Below are 26896 nucleotides of genomic sequence, written 5' to 3'. Positions count from 1 at the left end.
ATACAGTGTTGCAACCAGGACAGTTTTCTAATGCACCATGGACAGTGCTGCTGATTTTCTGTGCTGGAGGAATTGTAAAGCCCAAAAGCACTCCCTGATTGCGGCCTTGCCCAGTCGGACAATACATCTCATCACATTGCAAAATCTGCTCAGCAACAGCTCAAGAAACACAACAAGCTGAGGCTCTTTCCCAATCCCAATCTGATCAACTATCAGACTGACTGTTCCAATGCTGGAGGCATCAGAACAAGCTAATTCACAGCGGCCCCTACTGAAGCCCACAAGATCCAAAGGTTTCACAGCAAGCCTCCTGATGCCACAAACCACCATAAGAAATATCAGCGTCTCAACAGATCTTAACAGCTCTCATTGGATTTATTGTTGCTTTTGCAAACAGTGGAAAATAATTATTTTTTTAGTAAAAAAAAATGTACTTGGGAAAAGTCCATTTTTTTATGATAAAATCTCTTCAATCTTAACATTAACATTAACTACAAAGCACATTGCCAAATTCATGGATGTATAAGGGACGGGACGCACTTACCAGTTTTTGTATTTCATCACAACCTACGCCTGTTTTTCAGGGTGCTAATGAATGTGGCTTTGTTGTGAAAGCACTTTAGTTGTCCTGCTTTGTGCTCCAACATGGGCTCCTGGCTTAGCTGTACTGCCTGGTGTTATTGTGGTGGGTGCTTTTAAAGACTCCAAAAAATGACTGAATCTATTTTTCCTCATTTAGTCAGAACTTTAGTATTGGGCAAAAACATCTAAATTTTTCTATCAACACACTGGATTTTTCTTTTTGATAAAAAACATTTCAATATTTGTTGTTGTTATGGTATATTTGATGAGTAAGATCTGCTATTCCCTAAAACAATCTGCTATAGAGAACGTGAAGGTACATCATGCAGTGTTGCATGCTGGGACAAGAGTGCCATCTTATAGTGAGTGCTTTCCCGTTAACTCTGCCTATTGCCAGTGTTGACTGCAAAAACTAACAAACAAATCAAAATCTAACAGAAGAGGGAAAAGATGGAGAAATTAAAAAGGAGAAGAACAATGGACTTGACTGATATTGTACCAAAAAATCTAATCCCTCCACAAGATGAGACCCCCTTTTTTGGCCAATTTGTTGAAGTAAATTATTCACTACATGACTTCAAAATACATTCAGCGGTGCGTTTATTTTAGAGTCACAAGGTGCATGTTTTATAAGACACTTTGCTCAAACTAAAGATGCGTTTTAAAGCAGTCAAAGTTAATTGCGTCATTAATCATTGATGTGAAAAGGAGCCAAAAAATGTACTGGCAATCATTTGCTGGTAAGTCTACAGCCTGGAATGAAATGTATCAGTCTGTGACTTTATTCATCCATCCATTCTGTCCAATTGTTTTTCATTTTCTTTTGTTGTGAATTTTCAATTTTTCATTTTTATTTTCAAGGCTTTCCTGATGCTTTGGTCCACTTGTATGCTTCCCTTTTACAACTTCCCATTTTGTTTGTACTTGCTCCAGATTTTAGACAAAGCTGACAGCGAACAACCAACATCCTCTGCTACACTCCAAACTCAGTTATCTTTTTGAAGGAGTTCACTGTACTTTCTGTTGTCTCCTGACAATCAGCCAGCTGCAACAACTCGTTCAGATCTACAAGCGCTCTCTTTTAACAGCAGTCTGATTTCCATATCTATACTTGTGCAGGTATCTGTTTTAGAAATACAAATTACAAGGTGGCTGTATTTGCTTTGCTTTTTTGCCTGAGCTTCATAGAGGAAAAACAAAAATACATTAATTACAACACATTTATCTAAAATTTTCAGGTATGTTTTACAAACACAAAATGTCCAACTGTCAACTGGAACAGTTTGTCATCATATCACAATCTTTTTTTCTACCCTTTGTTTTTTTTTGCCATGGGTGGTTTTAATAAAGAGTACAGTCTGAGAGCTGTGATACTAAATCAACAACCAAGAATGTAGAGGGCTGCTGCCATTTGGGAGGTTTCCAACCACATCAAAACCTTAATTTGGTGAGATGGGATTGTTTGCCTCTGAAGCTCTGTCCTCCATTTCTACTGTTTTGCTTTTCCTTTCACTCACGGCCTCTACAACAACTAGTGCTGAGAGATATGGAAAAATAAGGTTGAAACGTATGTGAAGGTACGATTTTACATCTGTTAGATGGAAAAACATAAAAGCTAACATTCTTGGCAAAGGACTAAATGATAACAGATATTTGGTTTCGAGTTGCACTTTACTTAGAAATCTGTTTTTTTTTAATTCATACCTTCTTGTCTCTGATCTTGTTTTCCCAATATTTTTGTCAGTTTTTAATTATTCATGATGGGAGCTGCAAAGTACAATGAACACCAGTAGTGAAACTCATTGGCATCACAGGTGTATGTGCTCAAAGAACTAAAGTCTCCAGTGTGAAATAACACTCAATTATTTAGTATTTCAGAAAATTCCTTTTGTTCACACACTATTTCACCCAATGCAAGGTTTTGTAGCTAAAAACACGATTGAAGTTTCTTACTTCTCAAATGCATTCGGATGTGTTAGAAAAATGTATATTGATCAATATATTTTAAGGACAATAACACAATTATAATAGCATCAAATTTATAAATTTATATATATATAAAAAGAGCCATGTTTTTCATCATAGACATTTTAAGCATCTGTTATTTTTCCAGTACACTTACACTGGTGGGAATGCCACAGGGAGGCAGAAAGTGTACCACACACATATGTGTCCCAATTTTGAATACATACTCATACTCAGAGATAAACTCATACAGAAGCGGTACCTAAACAAAGACAGTCGACTAACTGCGGCCCTCTGGATTTGCTTTCAACTTAAAATTGGACTGTAGAGCAGAAGAAACACAGGTTGGGGAGCATAGGCAGCCAATTGCCAGAGCAAATAACAGACATGGCCTGGAAAAAAACCCGACAAAAACACAGGGCAGGTTCTGCCTGTCTCTCACTTGTTGAGACACTGTTTGGGGTCCCAATACAGAGCACTTCAGATATACAAAATGAGCAATTTTACCAGTGAAGGAAGCCCATCTACTCTCTGGGCCATATTCCTCAGCTGTGTTCACAGCAGTGGGGGATTCACACAACAGTTTTAAATCTTCACTCTGTCAGTAGAGACATTTCTACGAAGCTCCTTCTACTGACTTTCCCACAACCAATAACTAACAGCAGTGGAATGTGGCCTTGATATGAAATTTCATAATATCCTCTGCCCACTGTCGTAACCACATATAACAGAAAAACAAATACGCAATTACCACCGCCACACAGCTCTGCCTCGATCCTGCAGAAGAAAGGAAAACAACCTCCCCCCAACTAGTGTCTGGATTCTTAGTTACATAGCACCAATCATAAGATTTATGTATCACTTGTGTTTTTTCTAAAAGTCACAGAATTTAGAAATCTATTAAATGTGAAACCTCAAAAAGCAGACGTACAAAAAATTAGAGAATGATATTATGAGAGCAGCTGGATGTACCTGACCATTCGGGAAAGGTCACATTCAGATCTGAAAGGCAGAGAAAAAAAAGATGGTTTAATGATTTTGTTAAGCAGGTGGAAACGAGGATGCTGCAGTGTGTCAGTAATGCAGCTAAGGAAGTGTACAGTTAGATAAAATGCCTCACTAAACACGATCATTTGATTCAGCAATTCCACTGCTGCAGCTAAGTTTAACGACATGGCACTGACAGGTGCTACACTTCTGAACAGTTGAGTCTGCTCTCCTCAGAAAGGGCTATAAATGACGAGTATTCAATTTCCATCAATGTCTTCAGAATGACATTAACAAACTTACAAATAAGTCATCCGCTGGGTGTTACAAAAATGGCCACCTGTACAAATGAATGTGGCATCTTTTCTTTTTATTATTTTTGGGCTTTGGAGTTTAAATTCTAAGGTCAGGTTTCTGGCCATAATTAGGGGTTACTACTACCATACAGTCTAACTGTATGCAAGTAAATAAAAAGTTGGAAATGAGCCAAACTGAAGCTAACGATCAGGTTAATTTAGTCAATAAACAATTTTAGGTCATTTGTGGTGGAGTTTTTAGAAATTATAGAAGCATGAAACTCTCCCAGCAGAAGAATTACTACAAAAGTTACAATATACATGGTCCTTTCATTAAAAAGTTCATAACTGAAGTCTGTAAATATAAAGATATAAAGTATAGGATGACTACAGATCCCAAGATGCATTTTACCAAAAAAAACAGTAACCAAGTTTACACTGAAAATTGTTATCTAAGAAAGATTAAGAGAGGTCTGATCATACCGACACATTGATGCTGGATTAAATTAACTAGAGGAATTCAAGTTCATGCCTCTCATGAGCTATTTGGTATTGTAGCATTGAAAATTATATACCAGTATACACACTATCAGACAAAAATAAAACAAAATCAAAATAAACTATTAAAGAAAACAAAACAGAAATACTTTATTTCACAGAAATAGAAATTATAAGTGTTGAGTTACTTCAAAAGCCAGATTCACTCAACTCAGATATACAGGTATATATGTAGCCACACAACTGGCCCTGTGAATATCACAATAACATTCGTTGTTACTCAACTTTGCTCTCCAGTTTTCCCTGAAATTTCATAAGCACTGCTATACAGGCTGCAATAAATAGCACTGCACAGGGAAAGTACTCCTCTCACTGCAGAAATAAAATGTAGCCTGTCCTGTGAACCATAGCACTAAGGGGCAATAAAGCAACTGCATGGCTGCATTAGGGCGAATTTATGAGCCGCCTTGTTGGCTCTTTGCACTTTCCACATAGAAGAAACAGTGAGGTAAAGACAATACAGCGACTAACTCTGCCATTAGGCACTGTAGGTTCTGTAGGAAATGTTGAACTGTTCAGCAAATAAGGGTCCTCTGAACACAAGAGCGGCATCAGCATTATGCAGTGGTAGGAGGAGACACACATGCTGGGGTTCAGACACAACTGCAATTATGGAAGCTATTGATTGCTTTAAAGTGAACACATCAGAGAAAAAAATAATCAGATGAAAAACCATAAATCCCTAATGTTTTGGTGAAACGCCCCTCTCTTAAACCGACCACGAAGTCTTGCTAAATCTACCCTTACAACCACTAATACGAATACTAATACTGTGAGCATGGTGATTTGTTTTTGTTCTCATAATGCAGTAGCATCACACTCCTACAGAAGACAGATGGACTGTCTGCTGCGTCTCACACAATGGGAAGCATAATCAGTCATTGCTATTCATGTGGAAGCTCACTCTGCGCCCATCCGTGCTACTGCCTGATAAGTTAAAGATTTTTAGACAATTATAGGGCTGTGGCAAAAAGCTGTGAAGACAGCACAGTCATACTGTCGCTGTTTAAGTTATAAAAGAAAAAAATACAAGCAAATAGCTGTTAACTTATCCATTCAGCAGTTAGAGAGCAACATTACCAGTAATTTGGATTCCTGTTTCGGGACACCTGGTAAATGTTAATCCTGTATTCATTCGGTTTCATCTCAGTTTTTGGTCAGTAACAACCCCGAGGGGCAAGTATGACTCTTTAAATGCTAAATGCTGTACCGAGTCCATCAGCTTGTTGCTTTTATCAACCACTTGATGCTGAGCATATAGTTTACAGTATGTTTTTAATGACTCTAAAACAGCCACCTGCTCCAGCTCTGTAAATCTGAAAGAAGCTGGGACACTTTTGTCAAGATTAATAGCAGCAATCATTCTCTCACTGCCACGTGGTTTCTACATTGTGATTTCAAACATTGTTATATATTTATAAAAACAAAAGAAAATTCAAGCCATTTGAAGGCTTCAGGTAACAAGTATGTACTTCACTTTAACTGCACAATGGCTTTTTCTGCCTTCATGGACAGGAAATGACATGCTGTAAAGATATATCCCACTTATAATCAAACCAAGGACTCTCAGCGGAGGGTATTTGCATCCATGTGGAAGTAGCTTCTCAGCTTTTGGGTGTAAAACATTTTCTTCTCAAAAAATTTGCACTTTCTGAAAAAGATGCATTAAAACTCAGCCAGGAGTTGTATGTTTGAGGAAAAACATGCTAATTTCTTTACATAATCCTAAAAATTGACAGGTTAACACAAAAAAAAAAGAAAAAGCAAAGTATGGAAAACATTTCATGTTTAATTTTCTCATCTTAGTGGAATTGATCATCCTTATGTCGACAGGACACTTCAATGGAGGAGTCAAACAGTTTTTCTTCTACATTGCGCAGAAACACAATCTGCCATGGCGCACCGAGGTGCATTCCCAAAGTCTTTTAAATAATGCATGGGAGGCCAAATCCCATTGCAAGTATCATTTTAAGGCAAGTCCCCCATAAGTTTGCTTCCTCCAATACCGGCCCAAAGAGAAGCCAAATCTGCAGTGACAGAAAAGTTCGGTCTTTTCCGCCATGTCAGTGACTTCAACCTGTCCTTTATCTCCGCATCCGTGGTTGGTGTACATTTGTGCCCCTTTTCTTTTTTTCCCCAGATAGAGGATCTGTTGCAACGAGCACAGCCTGTTTCCTGTTGTGAGGGTGGAATAGAACAGAGGGCATACCGTGCACAAAAAATGCTGACTCAGAGTTTACCAATCTGCCTTTCTGCAAGAGTAAGTGCAACTGGACACGACTGCAGAAATGCACTAATCATAGCTCCCAGCTCAGCCTCAAACGAACTGGAACATCGTCTACTGCAGGCCACACAGCTGCAATGATCAACATATCATCACACCTCTCTGCTTGTGAACCCCTGTTTTTAAATGTGTATGTGTAGAATTTCCAGTGCCATGCATCATCAAGGCTTGGACAGTTCCCCTAAAGCTGTTTTACTTTCCTTACCTCTATCAGGAAAGACCTGCTCCAGTGTAATTATATACCCATTATTTGTTTTTTCTTCCGCTGTAAAATATCGAGTAGGGTTAAGCCTTGAAGAAATGTCTCGTAGCACTTCATCACACCACCATCGTTAATATGGAAATAGAAAACAAAAACACACTCACACATAAATTTATTTTAAACAAAAAACACATACTGCCTGGGCAATAAAGGGAAAACATATTCAGCCATTTCCTCACCTTTATTCAAAGGAAAATCAGAGACAATTACAGAATGTCCAGGGTGTGTGATTGATGACGGCCCAATACTTTTTTTTTTCTTAACACCAATATTAGCACATAATTAATGTTTTTTTTAAAGCAGTTCAACTAAAACAAGGCGAGAAACTCATTTCAGATTTCCAGGAGGAGCGCAGTTATCCTCTGGCACATTCACATCACCAATGCAAAAACCGATACTCTTTAGATCTATTGCACTTTGGAGTACAACTCATACTGTTAAAAACACATTTCATGTTGTACCAAGAATAATGGTGAGCGGAAAAACGTCCTAAATTCACTTTTTTTAGGATGTTTTTCCGCATTTATCCCCCTTTCACACAGACTATAAAGATCGGGATACAGGTGCCAAAGATTATCAAATATTTCTGGATTTTTAACTGTCAAACAAATATTTGCAATTAATAATAACCTTGCACATTATGAGCAATAACCGCCACTGAACGGCAATAAATACGGAAACATCAATAAAGACTTCATTCAAATGTGCCGCTTTCTAAAAGAAAGAACTCCACACAGGAAGGATGACGTGTTTACAGCAGAGGACATGGGGCAACATTATAACATTGAAACTGTTTCAGTGCTATCAGTCGATTCTAAGATTGTGGAAAATAGTGTGAAAATATTAAATCAATGAAAAAATGACCAAGTGACCTGAGGAATGAGCTCCTGTATCATTCTGTGACGTAACAGATGAAGAAGCCTCTTACTGAACACACTCCATTGTTTCAACACTACGTTATGTAGGGGGTGGGCAGTGTTGTCCACTGTGTTCATTAACTTGTGCAGCATTCCTCTTTGCACAATCAGCTCCAGAGCAGTCCCCTGCACAGAGCCAGTCACTGACTCTAATGCTGTTGCTGCTGGAGCAGGCTGCTAAACAGATTGCATTCTCCATCACAGACCTAAAGAAGATATGAAACATCTTGGTGTAGACATTAAAGGACCTAAGCTTCCTGAGGAAGAACAGTCTGTTCTGTCTATATTGTCACCAAACATGAAATTCCTGTTAGTTTCACAAAGCTTTTAATGAACATGATTAATGAAAATTACCGCAATTATCTCAAATACTTCCGATGTAACAATGTTGTAATAATTGTGCAGCGTGCTGTTCTGAGGAGAGGGACTAGACTGGGGTTAATAGCAATCGTCTCCTCCGCCTTTAAATCAACATCCGTGTGTAAGCGAGAGCTGCCACAGTGGAATGCAATGCTCTAAACACAAACAGTGTTATCACTCTCTAAATCAAAGACACCAGCATGCTATATGAAAACACACACTGGGACGGTGACATGCTGTCCCTGTTTGTTCCCAGTAAAGGAGGCGGTGTTTTCATAGCACAATATCTGTATGAAAACAGCTACCCTGAGTTTTCCTGTACGTATAAGCTTTTGGGGGGGTAAAAGTGTTCTGTTTAAGGTGATCTTATTTGTCCTATTGATGAGTAAGTGTTCTTGTTAGGCTTGTCATCCTCCCAATGTGTGGTTTAAACAGAGTTGCACGTCAATTGTGCAGTGGAATGAGTACAGAGTTATTACGACTGTCCAGAACCCAGAGGGATTTGACCCAGCAAAAAAATGCCAACTGCATCCTTTACCACTGAAGAAAACAGTCAGATGGGTAAGCATTAGCAGTGTTTTTGTCTTGATGGGACAGGGCTCAAGTGATACTCTTGCAGTGGAAATTTAACTTCATACTGGATGCCACTATTGCAAATCTATATGTTTTGTTAACATCATTTCTACACAGAGAAAGGCATCTCATTGCTTTCTAATCGAGTTAAAAGCTAGATTCCCGTACGGATTCTTGAAGTATTCTCTACAATTACAAAGTATGATTTGGGTAAATCAATACACTGCATCAATCAGCAGCAACTGTGCTGTGCTTCAAGCTTTTGCCGTCAAACTCAAACTTAAAGCTGTGATGAAAAATCACTGCGACAAATCACGTCAGAAAAAAACAGAACTTTCAGTTGAAAACAAAACAGCACTTCTTGCAATTTTGCAGCTCTCGCCTCCATTCACAACAATGTCATGAAATGATCAATGACTCGAACCTGCGGTCGGCTACAACAGCTCACTCACAGAGGCGGGCTCCTCAGTGGAACACTGTGCTGCTTGATGATCTTGCACAGCGCTTCACATCAGATCCATTTTCCACTGAAGTCGTGATAAAGCACACGGCTTGCCAACGTTTGATGTGGACTGTGCTCATGGGTCTCTGATGAGACACGTGCTTTTGTGTCTTTATGTCTGCTTTCCTTTGTTTAAAGCTTTTCTCAGTCAAGTGAATAAATGAAAGGTACTCATCACATGTTCCACAGTGCAACTCACACTTCTGTCCTCCATAATACTGAGACCTCCAGGATCTGTACAAATCAACAGCTAATTAGCTGCACAAACGTGTATGACTAAGCAGCTCTAATGACTCAGTGCAGCTCTCTGTAGAGGTTTGCTTCTCGTAGCGCTGTCAAACTATGTATCTCAAAGGAGTTACTGGTGCTTGACCCCCACGGGCTGTCTGACCTACAAAATGAGGGTGGTAGTCTGTCACAAACACACACTTGTGCACATATTACATGTTTGTATGTGATGCTGAGCGGTCCACTCGCTTCCTTCACCCGCTTTGATTTCTCATCATCTACTGGCACTGTACTACCAGTCAATACATTATTTAGCTAAACAAGCAGTATGAAATGCACCAGCAGAGGATCTGGACCTTGAAGAATCGATGTACTGACCCAGTTACTCATCACAGTTGTTGTCAAACTGCAGTTTGGCCGCATTATTCTTTTATTTCTAGTCGAAAAAGCTGGACAGTGGCAAGTTAAATTCAGCCTGAAATTTTAATTAACATCTTTTTCATGAAACTCTTCTGTTTGAAAAATATGTTTTTAACAGTGAATTCGTGTCATACTGCATGTGACACATTTTAATATTCTCAGGACTTTTCATTGATAAATTGTACTTTTGATTGGATTTAATGATGAACTAAATATACAGTGAAATATAATAACTGCTCCCCTCTATCAGTCTCAACATCACTAAAAATGGACATAATGGTTATTGCAGGATCCAGAAAGGCCTCATCTTACAAATATAGGATACGTTTTAATTATTTTTATTCAACTGAAATCAAAGCTCAAGTGTCAAACTCAGTACCAAATTAGAATAGAATGCAAAAATGTATACACACACAAGGGCCCCTCTCATGTATCAATGCAGCACGATGTTTGTTTTGAGATGAGCTCGCATGCATGCCTAGTCTGAGATGGACCGTAGTAAACGTCAAAAGTGTGGCTTCACTTCACAAGAGGAAAATAATGCTAAGATTAAGTTAAATGTTTGTGGAAAGCAACTTAGCTTTACCGGCCACAGCTAGTGACACTAAAATATATCTGTAAACACTTACAAGACACTTAAAAAACGGAGACTTGACAGACTTGACAGATTAGAGCTCCCAAATACTCAGATATTCGGTTGTAATTTACAGAGCACAAATCAAGTTTCATTATATGTTATTCTGCTTATATTTACATGCATAATAATGGCTATTTAAAAAAAAAAAAGAAGAAGAATGGTCCTACTTTTCACCTTTCTTTTGAGCCATCTGACTATCAGGAAGAACAACAATGCACATGCGCTAACAACTCAGCAAAGGCTGATGCTGCTCACTGCTCTCTGCCACAGAGATGTAGACTTATATGGGAGAGAAATTGCTAAATGTGTTGCTGGGTGCTTTTAGGAAAACTAATAAAGGGGTTTGAGTCTTCAAATCTACCAACAGTCACCAGTGAAGGTGAACAGAAGCTTCACATTTAGTGAAAGGTATGTTAATCATGTTAAGATGGTACATATTAACAAGAGGGCTCATGTCTGAAGCAAAAAAAAATCCTACCAATAACATACTGGAAGATACATATGCAAATTATAGAAAAATTCTGGTTCAGCCTGAGACGAAATGCAAATGATACCCAAGCCTGGTCATACTTTGAGCTATCTTCAACACAGTGCATTTGCATACCACAAACAAAGACCCATTGCTCTTCTGTTTCTGTTTCTTTTGTCCAAGTAGTTTCTTTTTTAGACTTTTCTTGCAAGACTTCATTTATTCATGCGGTCTTGGTGGCTCAGAAGCATTTTCATTTGAACAAGCTATTTCTGGCATTTTCACTCGTCATGAAAAGGAGTGAACCAGGTTAATAAAATCAGACTTTTACATTTTACATTTCAGGATCCTGAAAGCACTTGTTCTTGCTGAAAAGCCATGCTGCCCTTTTATTCCACTTTGAATTTAAACACCTTACCTGGCATAGGAAGCTGGATACACGGAGATCTCACTTTCATTCTGGCTGCATTCCTGAATATATTGCTTGGATCTAGACAAGCCCTCAGAGTCTTTCGCAAAGATCAGGTTATAAAGAACAAATAGCTATGAGCAGGCAGAGTGGAAACGCACATATTACAGCCCAACACCTGTGAGTGGAATCAATGCAAACTGGTGACCCAGCAAGTTACTCTGACTTTACGAGCACATGCATGCCAGCTCGGTTTGAGATAACACAAACCCAAGAAGTGCAGAGGTTATGTTAAGAACAACTAATCATATAGGTAAATATATATATATATATATGACTGAAACTATTCTCCATAGAAACTTCAGTCCAAATATTGACAGTCAAACACCTGACCAGCAATGAGGAAGTTTGTGTTAACATCCTTCTGTGATGACTAAGAAGATGTGTGAGCAGTAGCTCCTCATCTGTGTTTATCTGTTGACTCAGCCTCCACCTTGTCAGCTATCCACACATACATACACACAAACACACACACATCCTGCACTCCCACTTGGCAGAAAACTTGTGGCAGCCTTTCAACAGCTCTCCACAGGTACTACGCTACAAATTGCCTTCGATTCTGCTGCTGCATCAGCTGGTTTTGACAGCTGCGAGGCGGATAATTGGTTCAACTGTGAAGAAAAAAACGAATGAACAAGCCAACCATGCTTTGGCCTTGTGGCCTCTTTAAAGTGTGATGCTTTAGTGTTGATTACAGTGTGTAATGATAAAGGAGTGTGGAATGAGACAGTGAAACTTGGCTTGAAGTAAAAGGGTAGTAAATTAAACAGAGTGCCACAACTTTGCAGAATGACTTGAACTTTTACACTGTACGGATTTCTGTTGGTGTTTCAGATAGATGTATGTCTTGTACAAAAATCCACATAAACTATATCTCTAAATAAATAGAGACCGAATAAAATGTATTATTGTTGCTATATATAATGTGTTACTTGTATTTTTATTTTAATGCTAATGTTCAATAAGGGAGAAACACTTCTATCAGCACAATAAAAGTAGTTACTTGTGCAAAACCCTTGTATGCACCGAGTTGGATGATACTGATACCACTGATATACCTTTACACAAAATACCAAGCCGAGATCAGCAGCTGCTTAGATTAATCTGGCATAAAGACAAAAAGAGAGGGAAACAGCTGACCTAGCTTTAGCCAAGATTAACAATACAAGCCTGAAAGCAACCGTGCTTGTTATCTAACATGTTTGCTTGATTTATCTTCACATATGCAGAAATAAATTAAATAAAACGTGTTTTAAGAGACTCAATAATCTGACTTGTTTTGGATCCAGATTCCTAAAGCACTCAAGTGCCTTTTCAGCATGAAAAATGCTAAGTGGCGACAGAATGTGGCATCACATTTACCATACAGACATGAGAGATCCATGCCAGCAGCCCATTGCCTGCCTTTGCAGAAGCATTGCTGCATGTAGTTGCACACTTTTACAAGGTGAAGAAGAAAGAAATGCCCTGCAACTGGTGTGAAACCAGTGTCAGGGCATGTAATTATGCATTAGAGTCCTGACAAGAACTAAAAACAGGGCCTACGCAGAAAAACATGCCTTCATTTTCTACTTCTGGTCAAGAACTCCACAGGATATGTGCCCTTCTGTTTTAGGGCCATAGTTCCATAAGAGTTTAAAGTAAACACAAGAAACTTGTGCTACAAAAAAAATGGACCAGACTCAGTGAATAATTCCCTAAATTCAACAATTAACCTTCTAATACTGGCTCAGTACCTAATGAAGAACCTCCTAATCTCTATAATCCCTATATAGACCGGTGAGCAGTGCTGACCAACATGTCATTGGGGTCATCAGGTGGGAACCTCCCTTCATCAGTGTTTCATCTATTTGGGCCAACGGCACCTCCAGGAGGTTAGACAGTGATCACTGGCGTCCCAGAGTCACTCCCCTAATACTAGCCATCACTGCTCCTCACACCACAACATCCATGAGAAGCATTACCCCAGCCTCTCACCAACTACACACCAGTCATAGCGGGGTGGGGATACAAACCCTGGTTCGGTAGGGGGTAATGAAAGTGCCTAAAAATGCCAGCAAATACAAGGCCTTACAGGCCAACTCACCTGAAATGGCTGCCTGGTTTCAAAAGGCTCACACGGGCCACACCCTCCACTTAAAAACATCCTGGATTCCTTCCTTGCTTCTCCCAAGAGTCTACAGAATACATTCCATATGAACCATATAAGCACTAAAAGAGGCGTTAGATTAAACCATACATGCAGTTGTTTACCTCTCAAGTTCCTATTTGCAGATCATTCAGGCAGAATATAAGTGAGACACGAGGCTCAGCCACCACAAAATCTCAATTTCTTTCTAGCAAAGAATCAGGAATCTGAAAAGAATACAAAATCTAAAGATCAATGCTTTCTATAAAAGCAGCCTTAAATTAGGTCACACTAGCCATTGTTTTGTACATGTCATGAAATTTCAAATCCCTATTGTCAAATACTATTTTGAGAGTCAATATAATCATTTCTTTGACGACTGGTCAAAAGAACCTGCCTACACCTGCTGATGGCTGGGTTTTGAGTACAATAGGAAAGTGTTTAATTGCCATCGAGTCCTATCTCAAATGATTTTGCAGTAGTTGTGGTTATTTATCAGCTTCAGCTCCAAACTGAACTCAAAAATATCGCCTGGCTGCAAACACTAATTTATAGTGCTACCATCAGAGCTTCAGAGTGTGTACAACTCAGATTTTTTTGCCCAGCATAAACACATTAATTGACCCTAAACTCTCCTGTGAAGGCTTTTGAAACAGACAGCAAAAAAATAAAGAGATGAAATTGATCCATTTACCAAACTTAAAGACTGTTTGTAGCTCACTCTCAGGGGCTGACATCCACTCTCGAATCAAAAATAATAAACAAGCCTTACCGTCTGAGAAAGTCACACTTATCAGAAATTATTGCCCCAAACAATCTGCAAGATACACTCAAACGCAATCCTTTTATTTTGCCATAGTCACAAGCTTGTTGCAGTAGTTACTGAACTGGCTCTGAAGGGTAAACACTAATGGGAATACAAAAAGAATTTCATCCAAGATATTTTGGCAGCCGTTTCAACATTTAAGAAGAATGTTTAAACAAACTACTTTTTGAGTAAAACCAGCATGAGTGTGTTATCAGCACTGACAGCGGAATATTAGGATGAGACTACATGACAAGCTTACAAGTTGTAATACAAGAGAAAGCCAACAAAAAAAAGTCACCCATCTGGATAGTAAGGGTCTACGGTCTGAAATAAATCCCAAATATGTAACAAGTTTGGCAAAAGAAAAGAAAACGGAGCAAAAACATTGCTGACCTGCAAACTTGACCTACCTACTAAGTGAAAAGCTAGGCAACCAAACATGGAGACCATCTTCATGGAGATCATCTGTCTAGGTCTCCCGACCTTTTTTTTAAAAAGATTTTTAATTTATTTAAATTTTTTTGTCTTATATATCAGCAACCTATCTTGGGTGTGTGAAACAGAGCAAAACTAACACATCAATGAGAGAACTAAAGCAACATTTTTAAGTCTCGCCTTCACCAAGAAAAAGCTTCAACAAAGTCAAAGCGTCTCTACACCCTTGCTTGATCGTAGCACTTCTTTTTTGATTCAGCACAATTTAGGGCAGTAGCATGTGCCAGATTCACTGGCACTTTCCTGCATTTCCCCTCTCCAGTGCACAAGTTTGAATAGTGTTCTGCCACTTGGTCTGAGATGGTCATTATTTTAACTAACATGAGCCAGAGCTGACAACAAACAAGAGATTTTCTTTCACTTGACAGATGTTGGACGGCCAACAGACAATTAGGCGATACGTTGTGAGTTTTACGAAAGGCATCATACAAATATCTAGTATCTCATCCCCTTTGGTATACAGCCCTTAACACTAGCAGGCTAGCAGGTAAGAGTGCTCTTTAAAGCCATAACCATCTTTTCTCACAAGACATCTTGCAACATCAAGATACACAAACGAACGTTAGCTCTTTTTTTACAGACCTGACTGAGAGAGCAAGGGGTCAGCATGACCCAGCTGACCCTCTTCCAACAGAACCGATGCATTAAGATCCAAGTCTGGACAATCTATTTCAGATGAAGGCAGCCTGCAGCTGATTTTGAGTGCAGGTTGCAAATTGTCTTTGGCCATTGCTTAAGATTTATAGGTGAGTCTGAATGCAAATCATCCCTGCGAAGACATTAATCCAGCCGGGGTATTTCATTAGAAGGCCTCTGCTGAAGAGGGGGAATCCGTGTGCTCATAAATTTGGTTTGGCACACTGATTGTTCAGCAGATTGCTGGGTAAATGAGCGGATGCCACCAGCCACAAGAACCAGCTTTCTCTATTATGCTATTATTTCCTGCTGAGGGGGTCCCAAAACACGTGCTAAAGCTGTTACAGTGGTTGGGGTTGGACTATTTATGAACCTGCCAATCTGCAGTCCACAGGCTCCATCCAGGGGCTTTGTAAGGGCAGCTGATATTTTCTTGGGCAGCCAGTTGCAGCAAAGAAGCCAAGCCACAATCATTATAAGAAATAAAGAAGGTCATTATAAAGCAGCCAGTGATTTTAAGGCAATCACAGCATGGGCCAAAATCAACAATTTAAAGGGAACAATTATCAAAAATTTCAATATCTATTGATTAACTTATCTCGCTGTCCACAAACTGCTTCCAGACTTCAGAAGTAAACTAGGTTATAATAAAATAAAGTAAATTGACTAATACACCCTAATACATCACAGCTACCCTGAAATTAACAATATTATGTAATTATTTTTACTTTTGTTGAAGTTTTACTAAAAGCATAACTCTGTAAAGTAAAGACACGCTTTACAAAGGAGATCAACATTTTTAAAGCAGGATCATTTTTGAATGTGTTCAACAAGTTAAAAGGACATCCAATTTAAATCCATCCAAATATTTGTTTTACTTACCATCACATTTTGTGAAACTGCAGTCAAGCTACAAGAACATGAAATATATCTTTGTACATATGAATACAGAATAAAACAGCAGAGTCGGGATACTGTGTAAAGGGTAAATAAAAACAGAATACAGTGAGTGCTAAATAAATTCAACCCGATGTTTAAACTAGGAATAATTATGTTTTGTTTTTTTTAAATACTTGCTCACTTGGACTTAGACTCAAGCAACAGACTCGTACCGCTAAAAAACACTTAACTAGTTAACTGGCAACAGGTCAGTAATATGATTGGGTGAAAAAAAAGAGCATCGCAGTCCAGCTAAAGATCCAACAATATGCGAAAAAAAAGAAAATAATCATTTCTGTGATCATTTTTTCAGAAATGTTAGAGGACAAAATTTTAACCGAACATAAAATGTGATTAACTGCAAAGCCTTAGTACATCCTGCCATCCAGGGAGCATGTATTTCAGGGAAGGTCTTATTTATTTTGTAAAACGAGGCCAAACCACATGCAGCATGTGTTGCCAACACACAATGGCTCTGTATTAAAAAACAAAAAAACCCAGGTGCTAAACTGATCTGCCTGATTTCCTAACGGACGCATTGTGCATTCCTCACACTTAGTTTGAAGCAAGAATTGCTTCATAATTATCACGTTTGGACTTCTCAATCCCTCAAAACTCCCAGACTGTTGTTATAAGAACAAGTGATGCAACATAGTGACAAACACACCCCTCTACAAACATTTGTAAGAGAAAAAAAGCAGCTGGCATCAAACTGAAAATGATGACGTTTTCTTAAAATATGGGGTTTACATTATTTGCAAATCTGGTTACATTCTTAACTGCCATCCAACTTTTTTTATTATTTATTTATTTATTTTTAAAAAAAAATTGGGTACAGTACACTAAAGACACATTTTGTAGCATTCATGTTCCATCAAAAATGGTTATGTGCATAATTATACAGCTGCTCTAACTTATCTAACCCATCAAACTGTGAGGCTAGAGCTCACAGCAATTACAGTTTAGTGGCAACTAAATATGTGCAATGAATGTAAACCGCCCTGCAAGAAACGAATACCCGGTGTGCACCGTCTTCCTCAAAACTCTGTATAAACGGAGAAGAGGCAGGAGATGTTCTGGAGCTGGTAGATGGTAGAAATAAGGCAAAGAATCAGCAACTCGAGCGCCTCGCTGCACACTCATTGGATCTGAAACACTCATTAGAGAATTAACAGGACGAGAGCTAGAGTTTGCGATGATATCTCACGTTAGTCATCAATAATTGATCGCTCAAGATCACTAACGCTTCTTTACTGACTCAGATTCATAATGAATTTCAATGAAAAAAAAAAAGATCTTGACAAACACAGTCTCTGCTGCCAACACACTCAAAGATAATACTCCTCAGAAACTGTATTTTTCTATATTCAATCAGCAAACAATACAAATCCCTCCCTTGTAGAACAGCAAATGGAGCAAACTGCAAAAGTAAACTGTTTCTAGTTTGAGGATCTACATTCAAATACCTCTTTAGCACATCTCTGAAAACAGAATGACATATCAGCTGTTTGCAATCCACAGCTGACAAAGTTATCTTTCTGGCAATCACGTTGGCACCCCAAATATTGTTTACACTTGGCTGGCTATCTGGGCCTGGGACATAGTTTGAATGCTAAATGTGAGCTGGCAGATGCATCTTCCAGCTAAGAAATGAAAGCACTTGCAGGCACTATTCCACCCCAGAGACAAGTTCAGATCATGAGTGATGCACTCTGATTAAACCACCAGTCTCCCTTGGATCATGCAAGAAAACCTTTCATCACAGTAACTATTAAAAGGGGCTTTCTGCTGGATTATCTTCACAGATCAGGCATGTGTGGTTCTGCTTTGATTTTAATGTAAGTAAAAGTGACATGTGAAATTGTAGAAGGGCTGTTTAACTGCATTTCGAAAACAAAAAAGCCGCACGGTCAGCATAAACACTGCTGAACTAAAGGACTAACAACCCCAGTGCCACGATTACTGGAGACCTGATATACATGTGATTTCTAACTATTGCCAACTCCTCTTCCAATCCTCATCAACCAGCTCCTGGGGTTTACAATTACCCAGGTGGACCTATTTGTGGATACTAATCAGGGTCAATGCACATCACAGTGTTTTCCATTACCTGCACAGTTGTTGTGTACATCCTGAAACTCGCAGCGTTAACTAAGAGCCTGTTCTGCAGAATTCACTGGCATATCTGTTGACTTGCCAACACAGGTTCCACTATCAGTGGCGCATCACATTTCCTGCTCTCTCTTTGTTTCTAAGAGAGGGTCATAGGAAAACAGCTCAAATAATATGAAAGTGAAAGCCTTTGATTTACAATCAATCCAAGTTAGCAGCAAGCAAGCTAATGTATTTTTCAGAGGATGAAAGTCAGTCATACATGCTGCACTGTACACCGTGCATTTTCTCCTTCATTTCTTTCCAGCACTGACAGTTAGTCCAATCTTAGTCCAAAACAGACAGAGATGACAGCACAACTCACAACTCTGACAGCACAGCTCACAACTCTCCACACTATGACCAAACAGCAGGCACAGTATTCAAGATAACTATCAAATACAAATAAGTTGTGCTGTTCTTGCATACATACACTTGTTATCAGGTCAAACATACCAAACTGATGCATAGGTTGTAAGTTAACAGTATTTAGATACAAACTGACAGCAAAAAGCAATTTTACTTCAAAGTCCACAAAAGTTACTTAGACTCTACTGCCAGTGGAACTGATGTGCTTAATCTATTGAAAGAAAAACAAAAACAAGACTCAAACAGCATCAGAATGAATGGTGCGAAAACCCAGCCAAGTTTAATTTCCTCCTGATAAAAAGTTTAGCACTCAGCATGAGCTCAGCAGTTTCTCTCTAACAGCAACATGGCCTCAGGTTCAAACCTCTGGGTGATTTCAGCTTGGAGCTACAAAGTTACTTGTAAAAAAGTAGAGCATAGGCCCACACTTAGCATGAAGATACAGGACTGAAACACATGACGCTTCAGTTCTGTGTGGACTCATGTGGACAGTGATCTTGAAAAGAAGCAGTGTTCCATCTGCAAAGGAATTTAAGGCTTTAGCCTTTCTGGGACCAATGCTTTTTAGTCTTAAAGGGACTTAAATGTCTACTGATATGTAACTGTCACTTTTTTTTTCTTTTTACAAAGAATTTACAAACAGAACTTTAAACTATTAAGCAGGAACAGAGTCTGTATTAAGAGGGTGAAGGTGTGGTGGTTGAGAAACACTCACTTTCATCCAGGCAACCCTGAAAACAACTTTTCTAAAGGACCATGAGCTTCTACACTTCATTTGAACTTCACTTTAGCATTCGCAAACTTCTTACTTTCACCATCACTTGCCATTTGTTCAGGCATTAAAGACACAAAGTGTAGGATTTAGTGATATGTAGCAGCACAAACTGTAACACAGTGAATATCCACTGTACCAAAATGATAGGCTGCAAAAAACATGAAAATCCTCCTGTGGAGTCAGTTTTAGGTTTGTCACTTTTAAGCAACGGCAGTAAAACGGAGAAAGACAAAAAAGGGGCAGGCCAAAGCCTCAAATGACTCATTCTAAAGTAACTAAAGCACAACGGTTCTTATTTGTAACAGTTTTGGAATTGTCTTAGCATTAAGACTTCAGCCTTCAAACAGATTAAGATTTATAAGGTAATATTTAGGAAGACTTTCTCATCTTATTCAAAGTTAAGCTAGCCCTCACTTACATGTCTGTATGTGGTTAGCAGACAGAAAACCTTTAAATCTTCTCAAGATTTCACTCCATATGAGACTTTACCCTTTCACACAGATGACAACTGGTGTCGTTACTGACAGTTTATGTAATTGGAGGGAGGGTCATCAGTTTCTTACATTCAGCGCTAGTCAGTTATCACAAAGCTTGAATGAAAAACGCCACAGTAACAGGGAAAGAGACACGCTCTGCCTCACAAACAGAACTCTGCCTATGTTCTTGACATACTGTTAAGTATAAACTTCAGATATACTTTGTCCCCTCTACCTGACATTCATAAGCAGCATATACAGGCAAAGCAAACGTCTGAAGAGTGGTTGTTTGAACAGCATCAGCTGTTTGCAGTAATGCTGATATTCAGGCATGTGATCTCTGATTTGCACTGAAGTGTTTTTCAGTTCAGTTTTTCAGTTGATTACGTGGTCATGATAAGCGTCACGATTTACACATATGAAAATATTGCATGCACACACAAAAAAATGCACACAGTTCCTGTTTAAAGAAGAAATAAGTAGACATGTGTGTCTGTCTTACCAAAAGAGGTAGATGATGAATGTTGGTTTAACACAAGTCATCATAAAATAGATTAGTCAAGTGTCTTTTAGTCTTCATGCAGAGCACAGTCATTCCTTTGGGAGTATGCAGAGAGTGGAAGATAAGGAGAGGACTCTAAGATACAGGAATTCATAGGAAGCCCTCAGGAAAATCAGAAAACAAAGACTAAAATATCCTTGCTTCTTTGGCTGATGACTGTCACAGTGCACCTGATCCTGAATGTCTGGTCAGATCAGTTTCTGGGTGCAAACTACAGTGATTTAAATCCTATTGTCATTCTGCTAAAATTACATTTGCATATCCCAGAAACAGACTTTTCTCAAAATCTCTTAACTGGCATTTTTAATATTATATCCTCTATTAATCACACTTTACTTAACAAAAAGCTGTAATTTTCCCATTAGGCTCACATCAAAGATTTCTAAGTTACATCTACCCGTCTACCAGAACTGAGCTCAGATAGTGTTCACATCCTGCGACCATACAGAATGAGAGATGGCAACAGACTATTTCTGGAGGAATCACACAGAATACTTCAGAACAGCCAAGTGAGATTTACAGATGGAGTAAACTAAAGGTCAGTGTCCTAATCTCATGAGTCTGGTTTTATCAACCAGCCAAGACACACAGCTCCTGAGTCAACAGTATTGATTTGCTGCCACTGATCCCCATGACATCAACATGCCCCCGGAGACAAAGGTCAGGCACGATCACATGATCCTGCAGACTGTCAGAGGCTGAGTTAAATGTCTGCTTGCGGAGGCATTTTTGAGCTCTATCCGACAGGAGACTAACTTTAACACAGCAGCAGGGCAGAGAGGGTAATCCTGAGAGTAACTGGACTACTAACAGATGTTCTGTTACGTTGCCCTGCCTCCTCTGCTCTGCCTAGGGTTTAACCCACCCACTGCCCTGAAGCATAACTTTGTAATGCAGCAGCTGAAACCTCTGACAAAAAAAAAAAGCACATACTTGGGATAAGTCCAATGTGCATGTCCACGTGCATGAAAAGCTCTTAAATGATCAAGGAGTGTTTTGCTTACAACAGTTACAGAATGTGATAAAGACCAAACTCATAAGGATGATAAGTGACAATCAGAGAAATTTGTTTAAAGATTATTCAGGCTTTAGTACAGAACGTGTCTGTGAACATTCTAATCTGGACTTAATGTGCTATGATATGGCTAGTTACGCTCTTTTTAGGCAAAATGAAGCAGTGAATTTAAAAAAATGTGTCTGGTGGTTGCTGGTTGGCCCAAAATTACACAGTGATGGTGGTTGCTGTGGTCAGGTTCCCATATATATTTAAATTTCCACACGTTAACAAAACCATCCCATGTAAACACCCAAACGACCCATTTTCCAGTAGCAGACACTGGCAAAACAGTGCGCAACTGCGGATAACGCTGTGGCAGCCTTCAATTAAGTGCAGTTTCCAACTTTGTCAAAGACCAATGAAGGAAATGTGGATACACGGCGACTATTTAACTTCCCCAGAGCGATACTAGGTGTTGATATCTCTTACTTTTCCTGCGTGACATGCTCTTTTATGGCTCCCAGTGTGACCAGGCTGCTGCTGCCCTGCAGCAGCCTGCAGGTTGCCAGGTGCCGCTGGTACTGCTCCTTCAGGCAGACGTTCTCAGTGCACAAGTCGGACACTTGCTGCTCCAGCTCCTCTATCCTTCCCTTCTGCCTCTCCAAGAACTCCTGCTGGGTCTCAATGATATTGTTAAGCTCCTTCAGATATTCCGCAGCCCTGGTTGGGTTCTCGGTAGGGCTTTCCATGTCGCCCTGACCGACCGCCTGCCTTCGCTTCCTGTGCGTTTCCCTGTCTTGTCGCCCAAGCCAGGGATGTTTGGTTGTCCAGGCTGGGTTTAGGCTCAACAAATCAATGGGTTGCGTCTTTTACGCCTCGTCATAGTTTCAAGTCGGTAATCTTGATATTTTGCAAATGTGATATAGACTCCCGGTATTTCCAAGTCTTGCGAAGCAAAACTACAGAGGCTGCGCGCGTCTAGGTTGCAAATGTCAGCAGGATTCAAAATATCAGTCAGCCAAATGTGACAGACTTCAAAGAATGGATCGCAGTTTGCTCTCCGGTTGCCTGTGTCTGATTGTTCCCCCTGTTGGCAACACGGTATGATTTCCTTCTATTACCTCTCGCTCCATGCTGTTCCCGTGACTTTTCGTAAACAGACGCTGGCTGTCGAGTAGGAGGGGTTTGCAAGTTTTATGAATCTGCAGGTCTGTTTGAGGAGTGACAGAAGCAGATTAATTTTTTATTTTTTTTTGTTCTGTTTTGATTAATTTTCACATATAATCTTCTCCCATGCTTTTTCTCATCGTGCAATCAGTTTGATGGACATATGATTTGATGTAACTTTGCAGCATGACAATCTGTTTAATGCTGTAGCACAGTTTGGTAAACACACTGCTGTTCTCGCCCCGCGGTTGTCTTCTATGCTATCTATGTATTGCCATTTCACTCATTTCCTATTGTGAAACGATTGCAGCAGACAGGAGCGGAGCAGACTGTGTTAGTTTTTGAATAAAGCTGCTCAGCACATCTCCATGTGGGAGACAGACTGATGCTAAAGTTCCATCGGTGGTTATCTCGTTTCTTTTCTGCATTCGTGCCCTTAAACAGAGGCCTCAGAGCAAATCTTCACCAGTGCAGGAGAATGACAACCAAATCGTCCATTAGCAGACATCCCCTGCAGGATTTGTGGCATTCCAGACATCTGTGTAGGAGCTGAGAGGCAAATCAATACCAAAGATTGAGTAATGGCAGTTTTTTACAACCTGCACTCGTGGTCACTGCCTACATTATTGGGCCCATCATATCACAGCAACATATACACCCATGTATTAAAGTGGTTGTCAAAAACTCTGCTGCTCCTTACCCCTTTTCTCATTTTCTTTTGATCCTTTTTCAAAGCCCTGTTGAGATACTACATTCCTGGATGTTGTCCATGAAACCCAAAGCTTTTTTTTCATGATGTACCACTTGAAGGCTGCATTTGGATGATCTAAGAAAACTTAGTTTTAATGTAGAGGCAGAACGATGGGCAGCAGTGTTTAAGGACATATATTTGGACAGGAGGCCAAGGAGAGCCATTACATCAAAGTCAGCACTTAAGAGTCAAATGTACAGTGGCCAAGGAGCCAAACCCAACGAAAAGAAAACAAAACAAAAACACATTTTACAAAATGTCCCTGCATTTGGAAAGACAAACAGCAAAAAAGATTTTACAAAATACATCAGACAACACACCACAACCAAAGGGAAATGGTTCGGAAAAATATATAATTTCACAAAATACAACATTTTACAGGAAGGGTAGAGTGGGGTAAGATGAGCCACTTTTTATCTATGCAGTCCTCGGGATAAGATTAAATGAGAAGAAGTGACAAGAAAGCTTCTAACCACATTTCAGGGTGTGTCTTATCATTTTAAACCATCAGAATCAGTCTATGACAATGTGCTCAAAAACTATTGTGTCTTGGAGGAAGTGTTGCCATGGCTCAATTTGCCCAAGGTTAGGGGGAAGTAGAACTGCATGGAGGCAAACTGACCATCAAACTAAATTTAACCCGTAAGAACCCAGACCCATTTTTCCTTAAATGAAAATGATAGATACCATTTCTAAAAAAATAAAATAAAATACCATCTGTAATGTTATATTTGTCACATTGGCCATTTTGGTAAAATTAATTTTAGTTTCAATCATGTGTCACCTGTGTCACTAAGAGTCCTTATGGGCTAAATCAAATCCATGAGACATTTGAAAGATAACTGGATTCTCTTTCTCTGAAACTAATAAACAAATTTAATGTCAAATAACAGACAAAACAGGCCATTTCAAAGACAAAAAACAGCCATTTTTTCACTTTTGGGAACTTACAAACCGACATTTTGAAGACCAGTGCAAAGGACTGTCCAACAATTCCTCACTGACATTATCACTTCCTCCAACCTCAGGTTCAGTGAGCTCAGTTTACCCCACAGCGTTTGGCTCTCTTTGCCCCACATCTCTTATTTTGGGGGATAGTTTACCAATTCAGGCAAATATTTGCATAAAGTATTTGCAATGTGAAACAAAACATTTTTAGACCTGCATAAACTGAGACTGATGTAGCAGCCATTATGTCTGATATGTCAAAAATTTACTTTGACAAGCGAAAAGCAGGTTTTAAAGAAAATCGGTGCTCATCACTGCTCCCGTGCGCTTCTACTTTTGGCAGATGTGGCGGGTGCTTTCAAAATTAATGGTCACGTGACAATACCAGCACACGATTGCCAAGATACAGAGAGTGGCTCATCTTTCCCCCCTCTCCCTTACAAACATTGTTTCACCAAACACGGGCGAATAAAGAACACAAAGCGCTCCTGTACCATGTTTAAAAAAAATCCACAGCATTTTGTCTTGTTATTCTTATCCTGAGCTATCTTTTGTCCGTCACTGTGTGTTGTGAAATGCTGATGTCTTTTGTTTGTGTATCCTCTGTGACATGTTGTATTTTCCAAAACCCTGCCCCATGTCTAATGCTATTTGTGCAATGAATTTATTTGGGGAAACTCTGTTGTGTGGCACATTTTTTATTCGGTGCACTTTTTAGACCTTTCGACGAGACGATTCATCACCTCTGGATGCAAGGTTACTTTTGCTCAAGCAAGAAAAACAAGTAGAATTAATGGAAAGAAAACACAAAATCATATAATAAAATCAATAACCCTCAATTATTATATTAAGCCACACAGCTTCAATTATCGGAAAATGTGCTCAACTCATAGTAACTTTTGCAACTCTTGACCCATGGATAACGAATGCCAGTAACCACAGGATATCCAACACTTCAATACATACTGCTTCTCAATATTATGCTCTTGAGTTCGCGCCTTTCTTCCTTTGGCTGACCGCTCATATGCCAGAGTGAGAATGGCTGTCAGCCAGGAGGATTTATTTTTAATATATCTAAATAAAGCCTCTCATCCAGCCCCATAAAATCCATGTCAGCTGTGATGAGGAAGAAGGAAAGAGTGGGAAAGTTTCCCTCTCCCTGTAAATACAAGTCATGTGAAAAAGAAAGTATATCCACTTTATTCTGTAAGATTATATGTATCAGGACATAATACAATTTCAAAAGAAAAAATCTGGTCCTTGACAGGTCTTTATAACCTCACATGAACATCAAAACACAAATCAAATTGTACATATGTTGTGGTGTTTTTCATTTTACAAAAACTAAGCCTAAATGTGTAGGCAGTGTGTGAAATCCTCACTGGTTTCACTGGAATTGAGAGTTAAATAGCAACCGGGCAGTGAAACTCAAATACAATTGATTAACTGATTATCACAGAGTATAAGCACCTCTATAAAAGCAGAAGTTTTGGGAGTTCGCTGGTCTGTAACGTTTGGAGGTACATTTATTCACATACGATTTTTCCAGGTCTGGTTCGGTGTCTGACTCAGAATGCAATAAACCATCTGGAACAGTGGCCATTTCCCTTCACACAATGCACAGCAAGATCAGCTCAACGGGAGGGGTCTGTGCGACCTGTGTGCTTTAATGCCACATTTAAAACCCACGTGCCACTATCCACTGATGGGGGTAGATTAGGAACGGTCATGTGCATTTCACTGCATTTTAGCTGATGCAGTGATTTGATAAAAACTAGTGTGCTGCAGCTACTGTGCTGCCAGCGTCTCCTGCCAGCAACTGCAGAGGTCAGCAGTGGTTGGTTTGTTTTCTGACACAACACACCGGTTAGCGTGTTTTCTCTTTTCCATGGCCGGCCAACATCTTAAGAAACACTCCTGAGCCCTTGTTGTGGCTATAGCCCGAGTCACACAGCTGGCCTTCTGGTGCTCTCTCATAAACAGCTTTCAGGCATGACGTGAGGCTCCAACTGCCTCAAACCCCCTCTGACATATAAGGAGCGTGTGGGGAGTAAATGCAAATGCTGTGGCTGGAGCTTTACAACACAGGATTAGCTCAGTGTCAGGAGTGCATGGTTTTACTCTCTTATTAACAAATGCTATGTAACATCTGAACAGTGTTTACCTGAAACGTATTCAATGTGAA

General features: G+C 39.5%; 1 protein-coding gene across 3 annotated transcripts in view; it reads right to left on the bottom strand.

Moving 5' to 3' along the window:
- Window positions 1-22956, bottom strand: part of iqsec1a (IQ motif and Sec7 domain ArfGEF 1a) — a 93095-nt gene extending 70139 nt beyond the window's left edge. Inside the window, exons 1-2 of one of the 3 annotated variants that reach the window (XM_072367423.1) lie at window positions 22335-22956; window positions 3520-3549 (exon numbers count right to left, since the gene is read on the bottom strand). In XM_072367423.1, the coding sequence (XP_072223524.1) occupies window positions 3520-3549; window positions 22335-22594 (290 nt within the window). In that variant the 5' untranslated portion in view covers window positions 22595-22956. The remainder of the gene's footprint in view (window positions 1-3519; window positions 3550-22334) is intronic. The other 2 variants (XM_072367416.1, XM_072367417.1) reach the window with 2 other exon arrangements.
- Window positions 22957-26896: the final 3940 nt, after the last annotated feature.

Source organism: Leuresthes tenuis, unplaced genomic scaffold, assembly GCF_036924035.1.
Source record: "Leuresthes tenuis unplaced genomic scaffold, fLeuTen1.0.hap1 SCAF_16, whole genome shotgun sequence".
In the NCBI taxonomy this organism is placed as follows: Eukaryota; Metazoa; Chordata; class Actinopteri; order Atheriniformes; family Atherinopsidae; genus Leuresthes; species Leuresthes tenuis.
This window is presented reverse-complemented; position numbering and strand designations above follow the sequence as displayed.